We start from the raw sequence: 16,935 nt of genomic DNA, 5'->3' as shown, positions 1-16,935 counted from the left end.
TTCAGCAGTTCCAGAGCTGCCTGAGCCTGTGAATCAGTGAGTGCAGGGGGCATGGCCTTGGAGAAGTGTGGGCTGTTCAAGAGACAGCTGGGGATGTGGCTGAGCCTGTAACAGGAGGAGAAAAGGGGAATGCCGGTGGGGAGATGCGGGCTGCAGGGTTGGGAAGCACAAGCCCTGGGTACTGGGAAGAGAAGCCGAGAGTCTGCTGGAGGGTGCCAGTAGGCAAGTCAGGGAGTATAAACTCCGGGGACAGACAGAGGCCCGGGAGTCCCACCAGGGAGCTGCGGCCCCCCCAGGACACCATGAAGAAGCGAGGCTTCAGCTGGGAACGCAGGTGCCGTGGTGGGGGACAGCCCCGAGGGACCACAGGCACCCCTGGGCAGCGCCGCAGCGAGGGAGGCGTGGAGGAGTCTGGACCCTCGTGCAAGGGGAGCGAATGGCACTGGCTGGTGGGACCAGGACAGCACAGCCAAGGGGTCAGCTGGGCCCAGAAGGGAAGGGGCCCGGTCCCAAGGGAGGTTGCCTTGCGAGGCATCTCCAAGGCTGAGTTGTCGACTGAGGCTCGCCTGAGGCTCGGCACAGGGTGGCTGCCCATCTCCAACACCTGCTAGGCTAGGCTAGGAGGGACGGGTGAGTCCCCCACATGACCAGAGGCCCTGGGAGGTGGAATCCCAGAAGTCTGTCAGCAGATGCTGATGCTTTTCAGTTAGTTTTTCCTAAGTTGCAGTTAACCCTGGATGGGGTGGATTTAATTACCCAAGAGCCGGTCCAAAGATGAGGGATGGCTGTGGGAAGATTGATGGCCAGGAAGGCCTGACCCTTCAAGGCGGGCGACGTGGATAAGGCGAAATCATCCAAGAGGAAGACCTGCAGTGAGCGGAGTCCACCCAGGCCATGGATGTGGTGAGGGTGGGGTAAAGGGGAGGTTGGAGCCCCATGAAGAAACCCAGGGTTGAGATCCCCTCAGGCCACCTCCCGGGAACTGCCTCCCAAGAAGGGATCAAAGAAACATCAAAGATGTGACAGGCGAGTACGTGCAGCATCTGAACCAACTCAGTGGTGCCGAGCCTGGATCTCACCCTGACATCGCTGGGGAGCAAGGCATCAACCAAGAAGGGGCCAAAGCTCTATAACACCTACCAGCAACATAGAGTGTCTCATATTCTTTGACTCTGGTTCCAGCCCATCAAAATGGAAATGATTCCTAAAGAAGGCAAGGGGGTGGCAACATGTGGCATGCTGCTTTGTTAGGACTTCTGCTGGTGGAGTTGTGGCTTGTCTATGTTACAGCATCTTTTGGACACCGGGCATCCTGAGAGTCTACTAGCTGAAGCAGTATTGAGGAGCTCCCCATCTGCATTCCCTTACAAGTGTTCATTGTAGCTGGATTATTTGCTCTGATTAGACTTTGTGATTTCTCCACTGTAACATTTTATAAGTGCTAAAGGAGGAAGTAAAAGTGGGTTCTTCTAGAGTTACCATATTTCCAGGTCCAAAAAAGAGGACACCTGTCATGCGCGCCGGGGGGGGGGCCTGCCCATTCTGTTGCCCCTCACTGCCAAGCCACAGCACCCCCCAGCCTTGTTGGATTAAATCAAACATGTGCTGGTGAATTTTGGAACAATGCGTACTTTACTTTGTCAGCCTTGCAATTTTTTTTCAAGCAGTCTGGCATAGTTCTTAAGGAGTGAGTTGACATTTAATCCTTCAGGTTTTATTTCAGTGGAAATCAGTGATGTGACTAGCATAGTTTGCTCAATTTACAGCTGAGCATAATCCTTAGACAAAGTGATAATAATGATAGAAAACTCTAAAATGTTTGATTACTTTGGTTTGGGAAGGGGTGGGGAGTGAGAGGGAGGGAGAAGAGATTGTGATTCTTAGTGAAGCCTCCCAGCTCTGCACAAGAACCTCTGTATCTCATGTCTCCATTCCTGGCCATAATCCTTTCCCTGTTGCCGTTCCTTGGTGAGATAAGAGGGAAGGAAAAGAAGGTTTTAGTATCTCCTAGTCACGTGCTGTGGACAGCTGCTGAGATTGTGAGAGCAGGGTTATTCCTAAGCAGAGCAGCTGCAATTTTGAGTTTGGCCCCAGTACCTAAGATTGGTCAGTGATGCCAGTATCAGCAAGAGGAGGGGCTAGGAATAGGAGGTGCAGGGCAGAAGTCTAGTGTGCTAGTGTGAGCCCTACATACTTCTTTTAGAGGTAAAACAGCAGCTGTGTGATTAATGTAGAGGTGTAACAGCGTATAAAATATTGGCTCTAAAATATTTCAGAAAATTGTACTGGGTGGATGCCTACAAAGACTGTCTCTACGTGGCTGAGCTTGATGGTAGGTTCCGGAAAAAACTGTTGGATCGGTGTATGGACTCCAATAATACCTTCTGCTTTCAGCATCCCAGAGCTATTGTCGTTCATCCAAAATATGGGTATGACATTCTGAAAGTGTTTGTCTCCTTGTTGTGAAAGTGTTTTGTTTAGTAGTCCACCCGTCTCGTGCTTCTTGTGTGAAACTGTGTTAGGTCACCAATATATATCTGTTTCTAAGAGTACTTGCCAGTAAGTTATTTAGATCATATCATCTGTTTTTTCTGTAAGAATATTCCAAAGCAGGAGGACTGATTGGGGAAGACCTGTAGATATTTTTGCTTGTAGTTGTACCAGGACCCAGTAAATAGTTTAAGTATAAACAGCTCCCTGGCCCTGCTGGTGTCCTCACTCCTGACTTACAGCCCTCTGTCCCGGCCAGTGCCCCTAGCGCCCAACCCACAGCCTTCCACCTCCCCAGCCCTGCTGGTGCCCCTCACTCCTAACCTGCTGTCCCCCACCCCGAGCCCACAGTGTGTACAACTGGGGGTGGGTGTGTGGGGTGGGGGATGGGTGCTGTGGCAGATTTGTGTACTCGCAGAGGGCACAGGGCTGAAGCCTGGTCAGACCAGCACAGGCAGGAGCCGCCTCTGTGGCCCGTTGGGTGGGTTCCAGCATGGGAGGGTGGAGCGGGGCAGTGAGACTTATTGCTGCCACTGCCACCACCATGAACCCCATGCCAACCGCAGTGCCAGCAATGTGAGGAATAATGGACAGGGGGAGGCCCATGCTGCCTTCGCCTCCTTCCACCAGCAACTGCTTGCGCACTGGGCCACATCTCTACCCTGTGCCATGACAAACACCCTTAGTCAGACATAGGGAGACTCTGTGTTATATGTTCTCCAAGATACAAAAGAAGCTAATTTACAACACGCGTGTCTGTGAAAATGCAAATGAGTAGAATTTAGGAAGACAGTGGGGGGCGGGGGGAGGGAGGGAAATGTGTGGAAGAATGCAAGTGGTTATCTGGAGGCAGGTTACCTGGGGTATCAGATGTCAATCAGGTTGTAATGTGTCATAAATGTAATGTCTATATTAAGTCCATGATTTTTTGTATCCAGTAGATTTATGAAGTGAAGTTTGCAGGCTTGTCTACGAAAATCTATCAAAGACAAAAATATCCAATTACCTGTGGGTGCCCACTGCTCACAAGACAATCGCTCCCTCTGATCTCTCAATTCTAACCCTCAAAGAGAATTTACGAAACAGCTTTCATAGACAAGCCTACGAACTTCATTTCATAAATCTACTGGATACCCAAAATCATAGATTTAATATAGAGTTTGGATTTATGACACACTACAACCTGCCTGACATTTGATACCCCAGGGAATCTGCCTCCAACTGATCAATTGCATTCTTTCACACATTTCCCTCCCTTACCCCGCTCCCTTCCTATCTCTACTCATTGTTTCCTAACTTCCACTCATTTGCATTTTCACAGACATACTTGTTGTAAATTAGCTTCTTTTCTACCATGGACCAGCAGTCTCCCTGTGCCTGACAAAGGGTGTTTGTGCCCAAAAGCTTGCAAATAACTTTTTTCCAACTATTTAGTTGGTCTAATAAAAGATATCATGTCTACCCAAAGACCCAATGTTACATATCAACCTTTGTTTTTTAGCCACTGGTTTTGAAATCTTATGTTATAAATGTAGCTTCTAAAATTTACCCTGGTGTCTTTTTTAATATCCAACTAATTATAAATCTTCATTTAAATAGACAGGTTTACTGGACAGACTGGGCAGATCGAGCCTATGTTGGAAGAGTGGGCATGGATGGCAGGAACAAGACGGTGATTATCTCTACCAAGTTAGAATGGCCCAATGGACTCACCATAGATTACACCAACGACAAGCTCTACTGGGCAGATGCCCATCTAAATTACATTGAGTACGTACATAGAGAAGAATAAAGCAACTAGAAAATGTTCATATCAAATTTCAGTGGTAGTATTTATGCTAAGATCTGATAAGTCCCTTCATTGCCACCAGTTTGCGTGGATCAAGGCAACAGGTTTTAAAATGGAAAATACAGAGATATTCACAATAAGTTTATTTTTTGACATATCCAGTGAATATACCAGCATGAAAAGGATTAACTGAACCCAAATTAGGATGGAACTGGCAGTCTGGTGTAGAGGGGATGAGTTTTTATGGAGTTTGAGTTTTTTCATTGGTGTTTTATTAGCACTTGGCCCTTTTACGCTGAAGTCTTAATAGCATATAGGGAAATTGTCCAGTGATTGTCCAGGGCCAGATTTTCATTGGCTTTTAAAAATTCACCAACAGACATAAGGAAGCTGGTAAGTAGTTACACAAGTAGTCCCACTGAAGCTTGTAAAACTATGCATGGAAATAATTGTTCAGGAATGCAAGTAAAGAAATTCACAATCCAGAATAGATAAGCTGCTGCATCTACATATAGGTATGAAACCTGACCTGAGGCAAAATTGAGTGTATACATCATCATTTCATCTGTAATTACACTTTTTGTGCACATCAATGTGCAGTTTGCTGAGTGTAGATAATGTGTGTCCATAGGTTGTACACACATTTGTAGAGGTTTCCTAAACATTTGGCTTTCCCCTTATTAAAAGTTCAGAAGAAGTCTCATGGACCATGAATATCACATGGGCCTTTCTTAACCTGCTGCTTTGGTACCTTAATTATCTACATTTGCTGCAAAGTGATAAAATGTCAACTGCTTGTCTTCGATGGAAAGTTGTTTCAGTTTCAGTACAAATGAGTAGACAGTTTTCTGCTTCTTTCCAGTTTTTTTCAAATCTGCACCTTTGAAAAAAAAATTCGTTATCTTCATGTTTATATCTTTAAGCTCCCTTCCATGTTTATCTGAAAATGTCCTGTTTTAGAAAAAGTACTTTTTACCATAATATCTTCCTAGTACCGGGGTCATAATAAAAAAATCCCTTTAAAGATATCTGATTAATATAGACTCAGAAGTTAGAGCCAGAAGACCAGTTTTTTTGGAATTAAATTTAGACTTGGAAGATTCTCATTGAATTCATTATTGCTAAATTTTGAACACAATTTGTTCATTTATTATTGCATTGTTCTAACAGCTTTTTTTAGTTAATGCAGTAAGCAAAAATCTCTATGCATTCTGGAAGATTTTTCTTTAAAAATTTTTTAAAGGTAATGTAAAATTGTAGGGTGTTAGCACTTAGTAATAAAGACATTATATTGAGTGAAGTATATTGCAATAAGAATTATGCAGGTAAACTGTGTTTGTAAGACAAAATGCAACCTGCCGGTTGACAAGAATATACCTAAAACAGCACTGGACACCTGAAACATTTCCCAGGAAGGTCTTTGTCTTTCAGTTTGCATGTCCTATTTTTATATCTAAAGTAACCTATTTTTATTTATTGTGTGTCTCAAAATAAACTAAATTATTTTACATCTACTGATCTTCTAAAATAATATGTTTTAAAGACATGAAGTTCTTTCATGTGTTGTGCATGTTTTTTGTTCATGTAGGTACTCTGACCTGGAGGGACAACATCGTCATACAGTGTATGATGGTACTTTACCTCATCCATTTGCGATTACAATTTTTGAAGATATCATCTATTGGACTGATTGGAACACAAGAACTGTTGAAAAAGGAAATAAATATAATGGATCAGGCAGGACTGTTCTGGTGAACACCACACACAGGCCATTTGATATCCACATCTACCATCCATACAGACAGCCATTTGGTGAGAGAATGAGTTGAGAATTAAGCTCTGATGGCTAACTCTCATGCTGCACTTAGGTCCTTTTTTGACCTACCCATGCAGTGTTAGATTTGATTACTGATGAAGTAAGATAATTGATGAGAACAGGATTAGGCTCAAAATTTATATATTTAAAACCAGTTTCTAGAACCTTAGGATTTAGTACTACCCATGTGTCCAGTATCAGATATTTCTTTCTGAGTATATTGGGTGGGGGGGTTGTTTGTTTGGCAAGAGATAATATTAACGCTATCTGTATAATGTTACACTATTCGGGAAGATCGTTGTAGTTTGAGGATTTCTGGCTTTGGCATTGAAAATATCTGTTTTTTCATTAGTGAATAATCCTTGTGGTACCAACAATGGTGGCTGTTCCCATCTGTGTCTTATAAAAGCTGGTGGTCAAGGTTATTCTTGTGAATGTCCAGATAACTTCATGATAGTACAGTTTGGCAACACAGCACACTGCCTTCCATTGTGTTCCAGTACACAGTTCCTCTGTGCAGACAGTGAAAGGTAGGTTCATAGCTCACTATCTTCCTTTACTGTTGATTTAAATACAAATTTTACACATAGACTTATTTGCTAGGAAAGCATGAAACGATCGATAGGAGTTAGTTATACTGTCCCTAAGTTTCCATGATCTGGTAAAGGCAAAGCCAGTTTTAATCAGACTTCCACATTGGCAAAGGATTTTTAGCAGAGTCTTCCTTCTTGGTTACTGAGGTGAGTGCCTTACTAACGCCTTTTCTTTGGTTTTCTGTACTACACAACTAATCAAAACTTGTTTGGGTGTTGCTTGGCTCCAGAGTCCATTTCTAGGTGAATTTAAGAAATGTGAACCTGCTCCTCTGTCTCGTGCATTCAGTGCCGTACATTTGCTTCTGCTTTTATAGTCTAACTTATACTAGGTGCCAATGACCCAGTGGGCCATTTTGGCGGTGTGGGATAAGCCAATGCAGGGGCACAGCCCCTCAAGACTTCCCTTCACACCAGGGACCAGAGTTGGGGTTTAGAACTAGGCAGGTTGGTTGCTCAAGAGGCCCATTGCTCTGACTTTATATCTGCTAAATACTAAAACACCCACTGCTTATATAGGTAAGTCCACATTTCCCTTGAACGTGGTTCTCTCTCTAAATTTCAAAATTTTCTCTCAAAGCTTATGAAAATGTGTGGTGTTATCTGGATAGTCTGAGACAGATAGTGACCATCTGGCTTGTCTAAATGTCTATTTGAATGTTGACTCTCAGAAAAGCTTAATGTAAAAAAAAAGTATTACAAACCTGAATCCACGTTAACATGCCACATTGGTGTCCCAGGGCAAACCCTGTGGGAAAGTGTCGGGGGGAAGGGTTCATGGTTCTGAGAGTGGGGACAACGGGCTCTGATAGTGGGGGTGTGGGGGGCATGTGGTTCCAGGAGGGGGAGGGTGTGGGTTCTGTGGGGGGTAGGGGGGAGGAAAGCAGTATTTTTACCCATGCCAAGAACTCCTACAGTCGTCTGCTGATCTGCTGCCATGGCCACTGTGCTCTCTGCCTATTCCAACTGTTGCTCTTAAAGCAGCAGGAACTGGGAATTGTCCCAGGTATGCTACTGGGGTGTGTCATACTTAGGGGTTGAAGGCAGTTCTGACGCCCCTCCTAACTTGGCCCCTGGGGCTGACGTCCCCTCTTGCCCATCCCTAATTATGTTACTGGCATTAATTTTCCATAAATCATTTGTAATGGTTTTCACCAGGAACATCTGTTTTGGGATATAACCTTAATGTGGTAAAAAAACACATGACATAAAGCTACATCTTCTTAGGTCATATTTTCTTCTATGGCAGATATGAGGCCCAAAAAATAACACAAGTGTTGCAAAATGTGTTTGTTACTGACTCAGGGTTGTCTAATTGGTTGGATACCTGTAAAGTCATTGCCTTGGCAAACTATATATTATTTTTTCTTATAGGTGTATTCCTATCTGGTGGAAATGTGATGGACAGAGAGATTGCCGGGATGGTTCTGATGAACCCCCTACTTGTCCACATCGATACTGTCATGTTGGTCAGTTCCAGTGTAATGACGGGAACTGCACTAGTCCCCATTTTCTATGTAATACTCTACCAGATTGTCCTGACAGATCAGATGAAGATCATGTACTTTGTGGTATGTTGTACATAATCATCTTAAGCACACATGTAGTACTTTGTACACTGTATTAAAACTAACCAGTTAACTATCACAAGCAGCCCTGTGAAGTAGGGAAGAGACTTGTGTCCTGTCTTGCAAATGGGAAATTGAAGTACTAAGACGAAAAACCTGATTTTTCCATTCCCTCACTCCTAAAATAGTTATTTAACCAAGTGAAATACTAGGCTGGAGCATAGAATACTATCAAATCAAGACAGTAGTACTTAAACCGACTTTGATTCACTTGATTCAAACCCACTTTGGTTCACTTTGCACTTGTGTATATTACAATGTAAGGTGCAAGACAGTGGAAATAAGATTTGCTCAAAACAGCACCATGAGTTAAAGTAAGAGGGATGATCACAACTCAAGGCTTTCTATTTTGCAGCTCAGTCTTGTATAGCATGTTTACTTCTCTCCCTGATCTGCAGCTTTAAATGATTAAAAGAATTATTTAGTGTGGAAAAACTGTACAAAAAGCAGGGCCTGCAAACAATTAAAAAAACTGTAGTCCTCTAATTATAAATGTGAGGCCATATACAGTGTGTTGTTTCAAATCCATCTTCTTCTTTCCTGTATGTGGCACAACCTTCTTGTAAATGACATGGCTTCAGAAGGTACAGTCTTATTTATGCTAAGGAAGAAAGGAAGGCAGAATAGTCATATAAGTGATGTTTTCAATTACTTCTATTTCCATAGTATTTTCTGTAATGTCATATAATTAAACAAAACCTCAATTTTACATGAGGTTCAAATATTTAAGCTCTTAAGCAAGGCACAAGGGACTGTTAAATAATTAGAAATTTGAAGGAAGAGGTAGAAGCTGTGGAGCTAAAGTTGATGGTGCTCAACACACCAGTAATATTTGCCAAATTGTTAGAACTCAGTGATTTCTTCTCAGGCCCCATGTATACTCTGAATTTATATGGTGAATCAAAGACATGTCATTCACTTCCCCTGAATCAGAATGCATTCGCTTGCCCCAACTGAGGGTGAATGCTGAGCTTTTATTTTTCTCTGCATTAGGAAATGTCAGCTCCGTACGTTTCTCTGCTCCCAAAGACACTCTTTTGTATTGTAGAGCCCTAGAGACCTGAATAAAAGCAGTCTGTAGGACATATATGACAAAGTACTAGAAATCAGTATCTTAACTGGAAACCTACATTTCAAGATCATATTTGAAACAGATGCCCTTAATATTCCATACTGACATAATACATATTTGATTAACGTAACACTGAAAGTCTGGGTCATTCCTATAAGCTTCAGCAGCCCAGTGACAAGTCTGTATTCTTTCAGCTAATCACCAGTGTGAGACCCATCAGTGGCAGTGTGCTAACAAACGGTGTATCCCAGAAGCCTGGCAGTGTGATAAAGAGGATGACTGTGGGGATAATTCAGATGAAGATAGTTCTCACTGTGCCAGTAGGACCTGCCCACCAGGTCAATTTAAATGTGACAATGGTCGTTGTATCCCTCAGTCCTGGAAGTGTGATGTGGATGATGATTGTGGAGACTACTCTGATGAACCATACAATGAATGCAGTAAGTACAAAATAAATTAGTGGTTTATATGAAAGCACATTCTAAGAAGTATGAACTGTATTGCATAATTTTCTAAGGGACTGTGCCATGTTTTGATAGGCAAAATGTTGTCATGGACGTGATACCTCTAATAAAGCACAAAAAAGAGACAAGAACATAAAACCAAACTCATATGCAGCAGTCTGGAAACATTATAATATTATTATGTTTATTTTAAAACAGGACAAAAATGGACCCATACCTATACATACAGATGTTTTGCTTTGTTACATTTATCTTGGCTAGTTTGGGCATTCACAGTTGTGGCTCCAAGCCTGGGTCCAGGTGTGGCTCTAACCCCACTCCAGGCCAGGAAACAGAACGTGTACTGGCCTTGATCTGTGGGGGGAAGAGTCCTTCCCCACACTGTGATGGTACCCCCTGGGTGGCACCTGCCTACTAACAGCCTGCCTGGGTGGTTCCAGGGGGCACCGCCGCTGCAGAGGGAAGAACCCCCTGCAGGTCAGGGGCTGTGCAACCCAGTGGTAGCTTGCGCAGCAGGCTCTGCTGAAGAAAAAAGAAAAAAGTGGCAAAGGGCCTGATCCTTTTTTTCCTTTTTCTCTTGGAGCCTGCCCGCATTTCCCACAGCTGGGGAGAGAACTGCCAGCAGGCCAAGTGGTCTATGAGCTGTGGGGGGCCCTGGTGCTTCCCTCCACAGCAGCGGTGCCCCCCAGGCTGCCTGGGCAGCTTGCTAGAGGGCTGGTGCTGCCTGGGGAGCACAGCCACCGCAGAAGAAAAATCTGGGCCCCCCTTGCAGCTCAGGACCCACCAGCAGCTCACCCCCCTCACCATGGGAGACATGGGCAAGCTCTGCCAGAAAGAAAAAAAAAAAGCGGGCCACTCACCGCTTTTTTTTCCTCTCAGCGGAGCTTGCCTGCACAAGCACCCACTTGGTCATGCAGCCCCTGAGCTGTGGTAGGGCCAAGTGCTTCCCTCCATGGTTGTGGCAACCCCTTGGGGCCTGGTGCTAGTGGGCAGGGGCTGCCGCGACTCTCAGGCAACACCCAGCGCCATCCAACAGCGCACTGGGCACTGGAAGCCTGGGTGTGCTCTGGGACGCTTGGGCTTGTTGGGCTTCCAGTGCCCTGTGTATCATCCCCACCACCTGTGACCACCCAAGAACAGGCTGGCTTGCCCCTGGGGCAGTGTGGGAAGGTGGCAGGAGAGCATCTGGGTGTACTGGCAGCCAGAGAAGGTGGCAGGGATGGTCCGCACTGTCCCCGCGGCCTTCTCCAGATGTATCGCTGCAATTTGTTACATAGCAAACTAGAATACATCAGATGTGTTTTACTTTGCTACATAACAATGTCATTTAAAGTGAAATACGCTGCCTCACTTGTACAGCATGACAAAATTCAAATGAAATACACTGCCACAAGTGTAAATGGTGATATCATTAAAGCAGTGCAAAAGGGCTTTTAAGCCTTTTTAAAGGCCAATTTCATCATGTGTACAGGCACATATATTGACTAAGAGTAGTGTAAAGAGGAGCAGCACTTGCGAAGATGCAAGGATTGACTTTTCAGGAGAGAGTAACAAAGAGACTGAGAGTGAATAAATTTGTCTACGGCTGTTCAGATGGTGATTCTTGCTGCTGGTTGGACCCCTGTTCTGGCACATTTAGAGCTAACCTAGATGTATTGCTAGGAAATGTGTGTAAGAGCTCAATTGTGAGCCAGCAGGCAGAAGGGCTTGATGACCAGACAGGTAATGGATTAAAAGTCAGAATTCAGCCATTTAAAGTCACATGCATATATCAGGAAGACCTGGTTCCAGGCTAGGTATCAGGCACTTAAAAAACTCTTTTATGTGTTTTAGTGAGTCCTGCCTATCGATGTGATAACCACACAGAATTTAGCTGTAGAACCAATTACCGCTGCATACCACTCTGGGCACTATGCAATGGCAATAATGACTGCAGAGACAATAGTGATGAACAAGGCTGTGGTAAGTATGATTATAAGATGCTTGTAACATCATTTTAGATTGCAAATGTTTCTCCACAATGCAAGGGTTTTTTTTTTCTTTCTGGAACATTTCGCAATAAAAATTCATATATTTATGCATGGTGCATTTCTCTAACTCGCTCAAGGCCACTATGCATCTTACATGCTATAGCCCTTGAAAATTAGATTATATTATTGACTATTATGTCTGTGCTTGTGACTGAGGTTGTATAAAAGTGATGTAGCCATGATGGTCCACAAATTATGGGAGAGGCTAGGATTTTTTGGAGTGATGTCTTTTATTGGAAAAACTTTGTAGTTGGAATAAAGTTAGACAAGCTTTCCAATGTCTTACATTCAAAAGCTTGTCTAAATTTATCCCAGCTACACAGTTAATCCAATAAAAGATATCACCCTAAGATATCCTTGCCTCTTTTATGCCTCTTTTATGACATATTTTATGCCTGGGGGGCATAAGAATTATTTTTGCCTGTCTTGAAATATTGCTATAGTAACATAGACTGGGTACGTCTACACGAGATGCTGTATCACTGTAGCAATATGCAGTGGTAGCGTAGCATGTCACTATAGCAACGTAGCATTGGTGGGCACAAACTGTGATGCCAATGCTACATTGCCATAGTGATGAGCTACCCCATTGTAGCGCATCACTATGGCAGTGTAGTTGCTAAAAATAACTGCGCCGTCAGGACAGCGCAGTAACAACTGCATGGTGGGGGTACGTGTAAATGCACCCACTGTGTTGCACAGTTTTCTTTCCATGTCTCTTTAAAGCTACTTCTTTATTTGGGAATAGTCCATCAATTCCACCAGTGCTGAGGCAGAGTAATGTTTCCCCAAACTCTGAAAGCTGTTTTGAAACTATTTGTGATTGTACAAACTAAGCTTGCAGTCCTGTGACTGCACTACATCTACTTCAGAACAATCCAGAAAAAACAGGTGCAGCTATGCACCATGCAGCATGCCATATGATCTTCAGGCTCTGGCCTTAGGTTAATAAAAAGTGTGTGTCATTCTCTGAGTCATCACAGACATGCCCATATATACACAGACTGGCAGTAGTTTTCATAGAAGTGCTTATTCTACATCTAATATGATCCATTCCTTTTCTTGATGCAGTTTGTTTTATTCTTTCCTCTTTTGAGGATAGCTAGGCTCTTGGTTTTTCACAAACAGTCATTGTTTTTATGACACTGTCACTCTGCAAGACCTGTATGGAAAGCACCGTCCTCCCTTTCCAGAAAATTAATGTGTCCAGAAAATCTCTTTAAAAGCATAAAGTCTTTTTCTTAGCATTCCCCTCCTAACCTGGTACCGTCACATAGATACCCTCCCTAATTGCATTTTTTTTTTAATCCCTTGGTCCATTTAATGGTATGGAAAGATCCATCTACTACTATCTTCAGTGCATTCTGCCTTATTCAAACATTATTTTAATGTGTGCTGGTTTTTTTGTCTTAGTGATTAATTGTATGCATTGCAGAGGAGATGACTTGTAATCCTCTGGGAGATTTCCGCTGTGACAATCACCGATGCATCCCGCTGCGCTGGAAGTGTGATGGAGATAATGACTGTGGAGATGAGTCTGATGAACGCAGCTGCAGTGAGTTCTCACTTGCCTGTCATAATATAGCAATGTTTCTACCTTTTTACTTAAATAGTTTTCCTATTTTTTACAAGAATTAGGTACTTGGCCTCAAAGCCAACTTTAGGGGTGGGTGAAATGGGCAACTACCTAGGGTGCAGCAGTCAGGGGAGTGCCCCCACACACATGTGTGAGCAGCCCGTGCTCACAACAGCACTCTCCCCCTGCCCCATCCTGGCTGATTCCCACCCCAGGAAGAGTTGGGCCAGCCACTTCTCAGGAGGAGTTGGGCCAGACAGCGTGGATGCCTGCCTGCTTGCCTGCCTGCCTGATGCACCATGTTATTCTGCCTCCCTGCTGACCTGTGCCCCATGCCCCTGCCTGCCTGCTTCTGCCTGCTGCAGCACTGCTGACTTGTTGGGGGGGGCACCAGGAGAGGTGCCAGTAAGTGGGGCAAAGCCAGGGGAGATGGGGGGGGTGGCAAAATACAAGTTCACCCAGGGCACCATTTTCTCCTAAGGGTGACTCTGTTTGGCCTTTAGGTGCAGCAGTCCAGTTATTCCACTCTGTAGTCTGTATTCTCTATGCACAATATTCAGAATGCTGTATAAAAGAAAACCTATGTAGACAACCAAGATAATGATTGATAGATACTATTACAATATATACGAAAATATCAGTCCACACAGCGTAAGGGACCAAACCAATCCTGTGCTTTGTTTTTGTGTGTGATCAGAGGTTTCCTAACCTAGAGTAATAGTTCAGGCTCAGACCCAAACAAAATCTATCTGTCTCTCTCTCTGTCTCCTTTTTGTTCTCCCTCTTTTTTAAAAAAAAATGTAGAGATGGAGTTTTCTACAGATAAAAGTCACTTTTTAAAATAAAACAAAATATTTGATAAATTAACCCACAGCACTGTAGAGAGACATGATATTTGGCATCAACTCCGTATGCAAAATGCTGTTTTTATACTGACTGAATGTTTTAATGATTGTGTAGGGTCAAGCAGCAATCACTTCCCCTGTTGTAATGAGATTGACTTGGATGTTTAAAGCTATAGTTGGGTGATTTCATATGCTGTTTGCATTGCCATTTTAATTGAAGGGCCTCGCGAATGCACAGAAAGTGAATACCGATGTGACAATTTGCGCTGTATTCCTTCTCGATGGATATGTGATCATGATAATGATTGTGAAGATAATTCAGATGAACGTGACTGTGGTATGTATTGACTTCTGGGCCTCTGAGGTTTTAAAAGATTCTGCAAAATTCTGTTATATAGCAAACACTATTAGTAAAATGGCCTTTACTACACCTTGTATTTACTTTGACTTAGGACAAGAAATTACTCAAATCCTTTGGTAAATTTAGTGTGGATTGTAAATTGCTAATTTTTAATGGCATCTACTGTACACAAAATATGTATGCCTTTAACAGATAATAAAAGGACATTTCAGTAATCATTTTGGATTGTTTTCAGAGTTGAGGACCTGCCATCCCGGATATTTTCAGTGTAACAGTGGGCACTGTATTGCAGACCGCTTCAAATGTGATGGAAGTGCAGACTGTCTTGATTTCTCTGATGAAGCAACTTGTCGTGAGTTAAAAGCTTTGTGCTTGGTACCTATGGGTGATACAGGGCTTGTATGAAATCCTTCAGTTTTAGAGAAACTTACTATTTTTACCACTTGCTTAATACAGTGAACCAAATCTTGAGACGGTGAAAGCTGTAATTCCCAATAATTTCACTAATAATTTTGGAAAGATTTGATACCTTGAGCAAGTTTGTAATCTTTTAATGTCTGAGGGGAAGCCCTCATCTTTGTAAAGGTGGTCTAGCATAGCACAGTGTGTGGATTTACTATATTTTCTCGCATACAATATGCCCCCAAATAAAGCACACACTTATTTTTGGAAGGCAGAATGTAAGAAAAAAAGATTTTTCCAGCGTCACCTGCAACTGTGTGGTATAGAGTAGGTCCTCCTGGGAACACAGAATGGCCAGGAAGTGTGGCATCCCAGGAGATAGTCTGGGTGAGGCAGCAGAGACTTTCTGCCACACTAGGAAGACAGTCTGGGGAAAGCCTAATGAGGTGTCACACTTTCTGAACACTGTGTTCCTAAGTGGACTTTTTCTGTAACACAAGACTAGGTCGCAGACCCTTGCAAGGGCAGTAGCAAGACAGTTCTTTAAGTAGTTCTTCAAATAAGTTCCTGTAAATACAGTATTATTTTCCACATCACAAGCCTTATGAAAATACTACCAGTGGCTCACTTGCTGCTTCAGGCACAAGCTACAGTGCTCAGCCAATAGCTATGACTGTGAAAGGGTTAACAAAGGAATCCTTCCCTTCAGCTTGCTGACCGTCACTGGTGGCAGCCATCTTATCAGCTGCTTGGCATGTACAGTGTCTCCAGGTGTCCTTCTTTTCCAGTGAAGAAAACAGCTTTCTAACTTACTACACACACCCAGTGGCGATGCGTAGGGGGTGCATGTGGGTGCACATGCACCCCGTGAGAGTGCCAGTGCACCACCTGACCAGTTGCACTCGCCACTTAGGCAATGGGCAGGGAGGGCAGGTGGGAGCGCTGGTGCTCCCTCTGAAAACACCAGCTGGGGAGTGGAGTGCCATTGCGCTCCCAGAAGCGGTTGCAGCCACTTCCGGAAGTGGCAGCAATTGACCGTCTCACGATCAGCCATGCAGGGACTGCCCCCCTGTCAGCAATATCATCCATGTGGGATCGCCCCCGGTGGGCAGGATGGTCACTGACTGGTCTCTGGGGGGACATATGCCCCCCCCCCCCGACTAAGACGGCACCAGTCACCCATGCACACACCCCAAGTTTGGGGGGCTGATTTTGGAGAAAAGGGTGTGTGCTGTATGTGAGAAAATACGGTAGGTAAATGTAGGTCTGTCTAACTATTACGCAAGACAAAACTGTTTCCTAAACATTTCAGGGCCTAGAACACTCTAACAGGGTACCCTAGTGTACCTTCGTAGAGCATATTTGTAGTGTGCACAGTCTTAGGTAGTTTCCTCCACTTATCAGTGAGTCAAAATAAACAACTTGCTTTTGTTTTGTCATCTTCTTGACCAGGCTTGTCCGCCATGCAGCCCACCAAGCAGTTTTCTGTGGCCCGTGGTGCTGCGACAGGAAATGAAAGTAAACACTGTTTACTTTTGTTCCCACCCCTTGTCCCTCCCCCGGCCCCTCAGCAGCTTCCTAATGGCTGCTGAAGGGCTGGGGAAGGGACAAGGTTCCCACATGCACTGTGTCAGCTTGACGTTGACCATGTGGTGCATGTGGGAAGAGGAGTAGTCATATGTCTCTTGGGCTCAGCTGCACTTTCCCCCTACCTGCACTGGTCAGTCTCGAGCAGCACACAGCTCCCCCGCTGCCTCTTCTGGCTGGTGCCAACCTGGGCAGGTCTGTCCCATCTGGAGCAGCACGCAGCTGAAGCCAGATTCCCATGTGCTGCTGGGGCCGGGAGGAGCCCAGCTGGGTCAGCACCAG

The 16,935-nt window shown here is 44.1% G+C and overlaps 1 protein-coding gene across 5 annotated transcripts in view; it reads left to right on the top strand.

The window, feature by feature from the left end:
- Positions 1–16,935, top strand: part of LRP2 (LDL receptor related protein 2) — a 208,573-nt gene that overhangs the window by 147,860 nt on the left and 43,778 nt on the right. For all 5 annotated transcript variants that reach the window (XM_025206453.1, XM_025206452.1, XM_025206451.1 and 2 more), the window contains 10 exons: positions 2,277–2,429; positions 4,090–4,260; positions 5,868–6,091; positions 6,448–6,625; positions 8,063–8,259; positions 9,583–9,828; positions 11,686–11,814; positions 13,318–13,437; positions 14,524–14,640; positions 14,900–15,016. In XM_025206453.1, coding sequence (XP_025062238.1) covers positions 2,277–2,429; positions 4,090–4,260; positions 5,868–6,091; positions 6,448–6,625; positions 8,063–8,259; positions 9,583–9,828; positions 11,686–11,814; positions 13,318–13,437; positions 14,524–14,640; positions 14,900–15,016 — 1,652 coding nt within the window. The remainder of the gene's footprint in view (positions 1–2,276; positions 2,430–4,089; positions 4,261–5,867; positions 6,092–6,447; positions 6,626–8,062; positions 8,260–9,582; positions 9,829–11,685; positions 11,815–13,317; positions 13,438–14,523; positions 14,641–14,899; positions 15,017–16,935) is intronic.

This window comes from Alligator sinensis, unplaced genomic scaffold (genome assembly GCF_000455745.1).
Source record: "Alligator sinensis unplaced genomic scaffold, ASM45574v1 scaffold143_1, whole genome shotgun sequence".
In the NCBI taxonomy this organism is placed as follows: Eukaryota; Metazoa; Chordata; order Crocodylia; family Alligatoridae; genus Alligator; species Alligator sinensis.
This window is presented reverse-complemented; position numbering and strand designations above follow the sequence as displayed.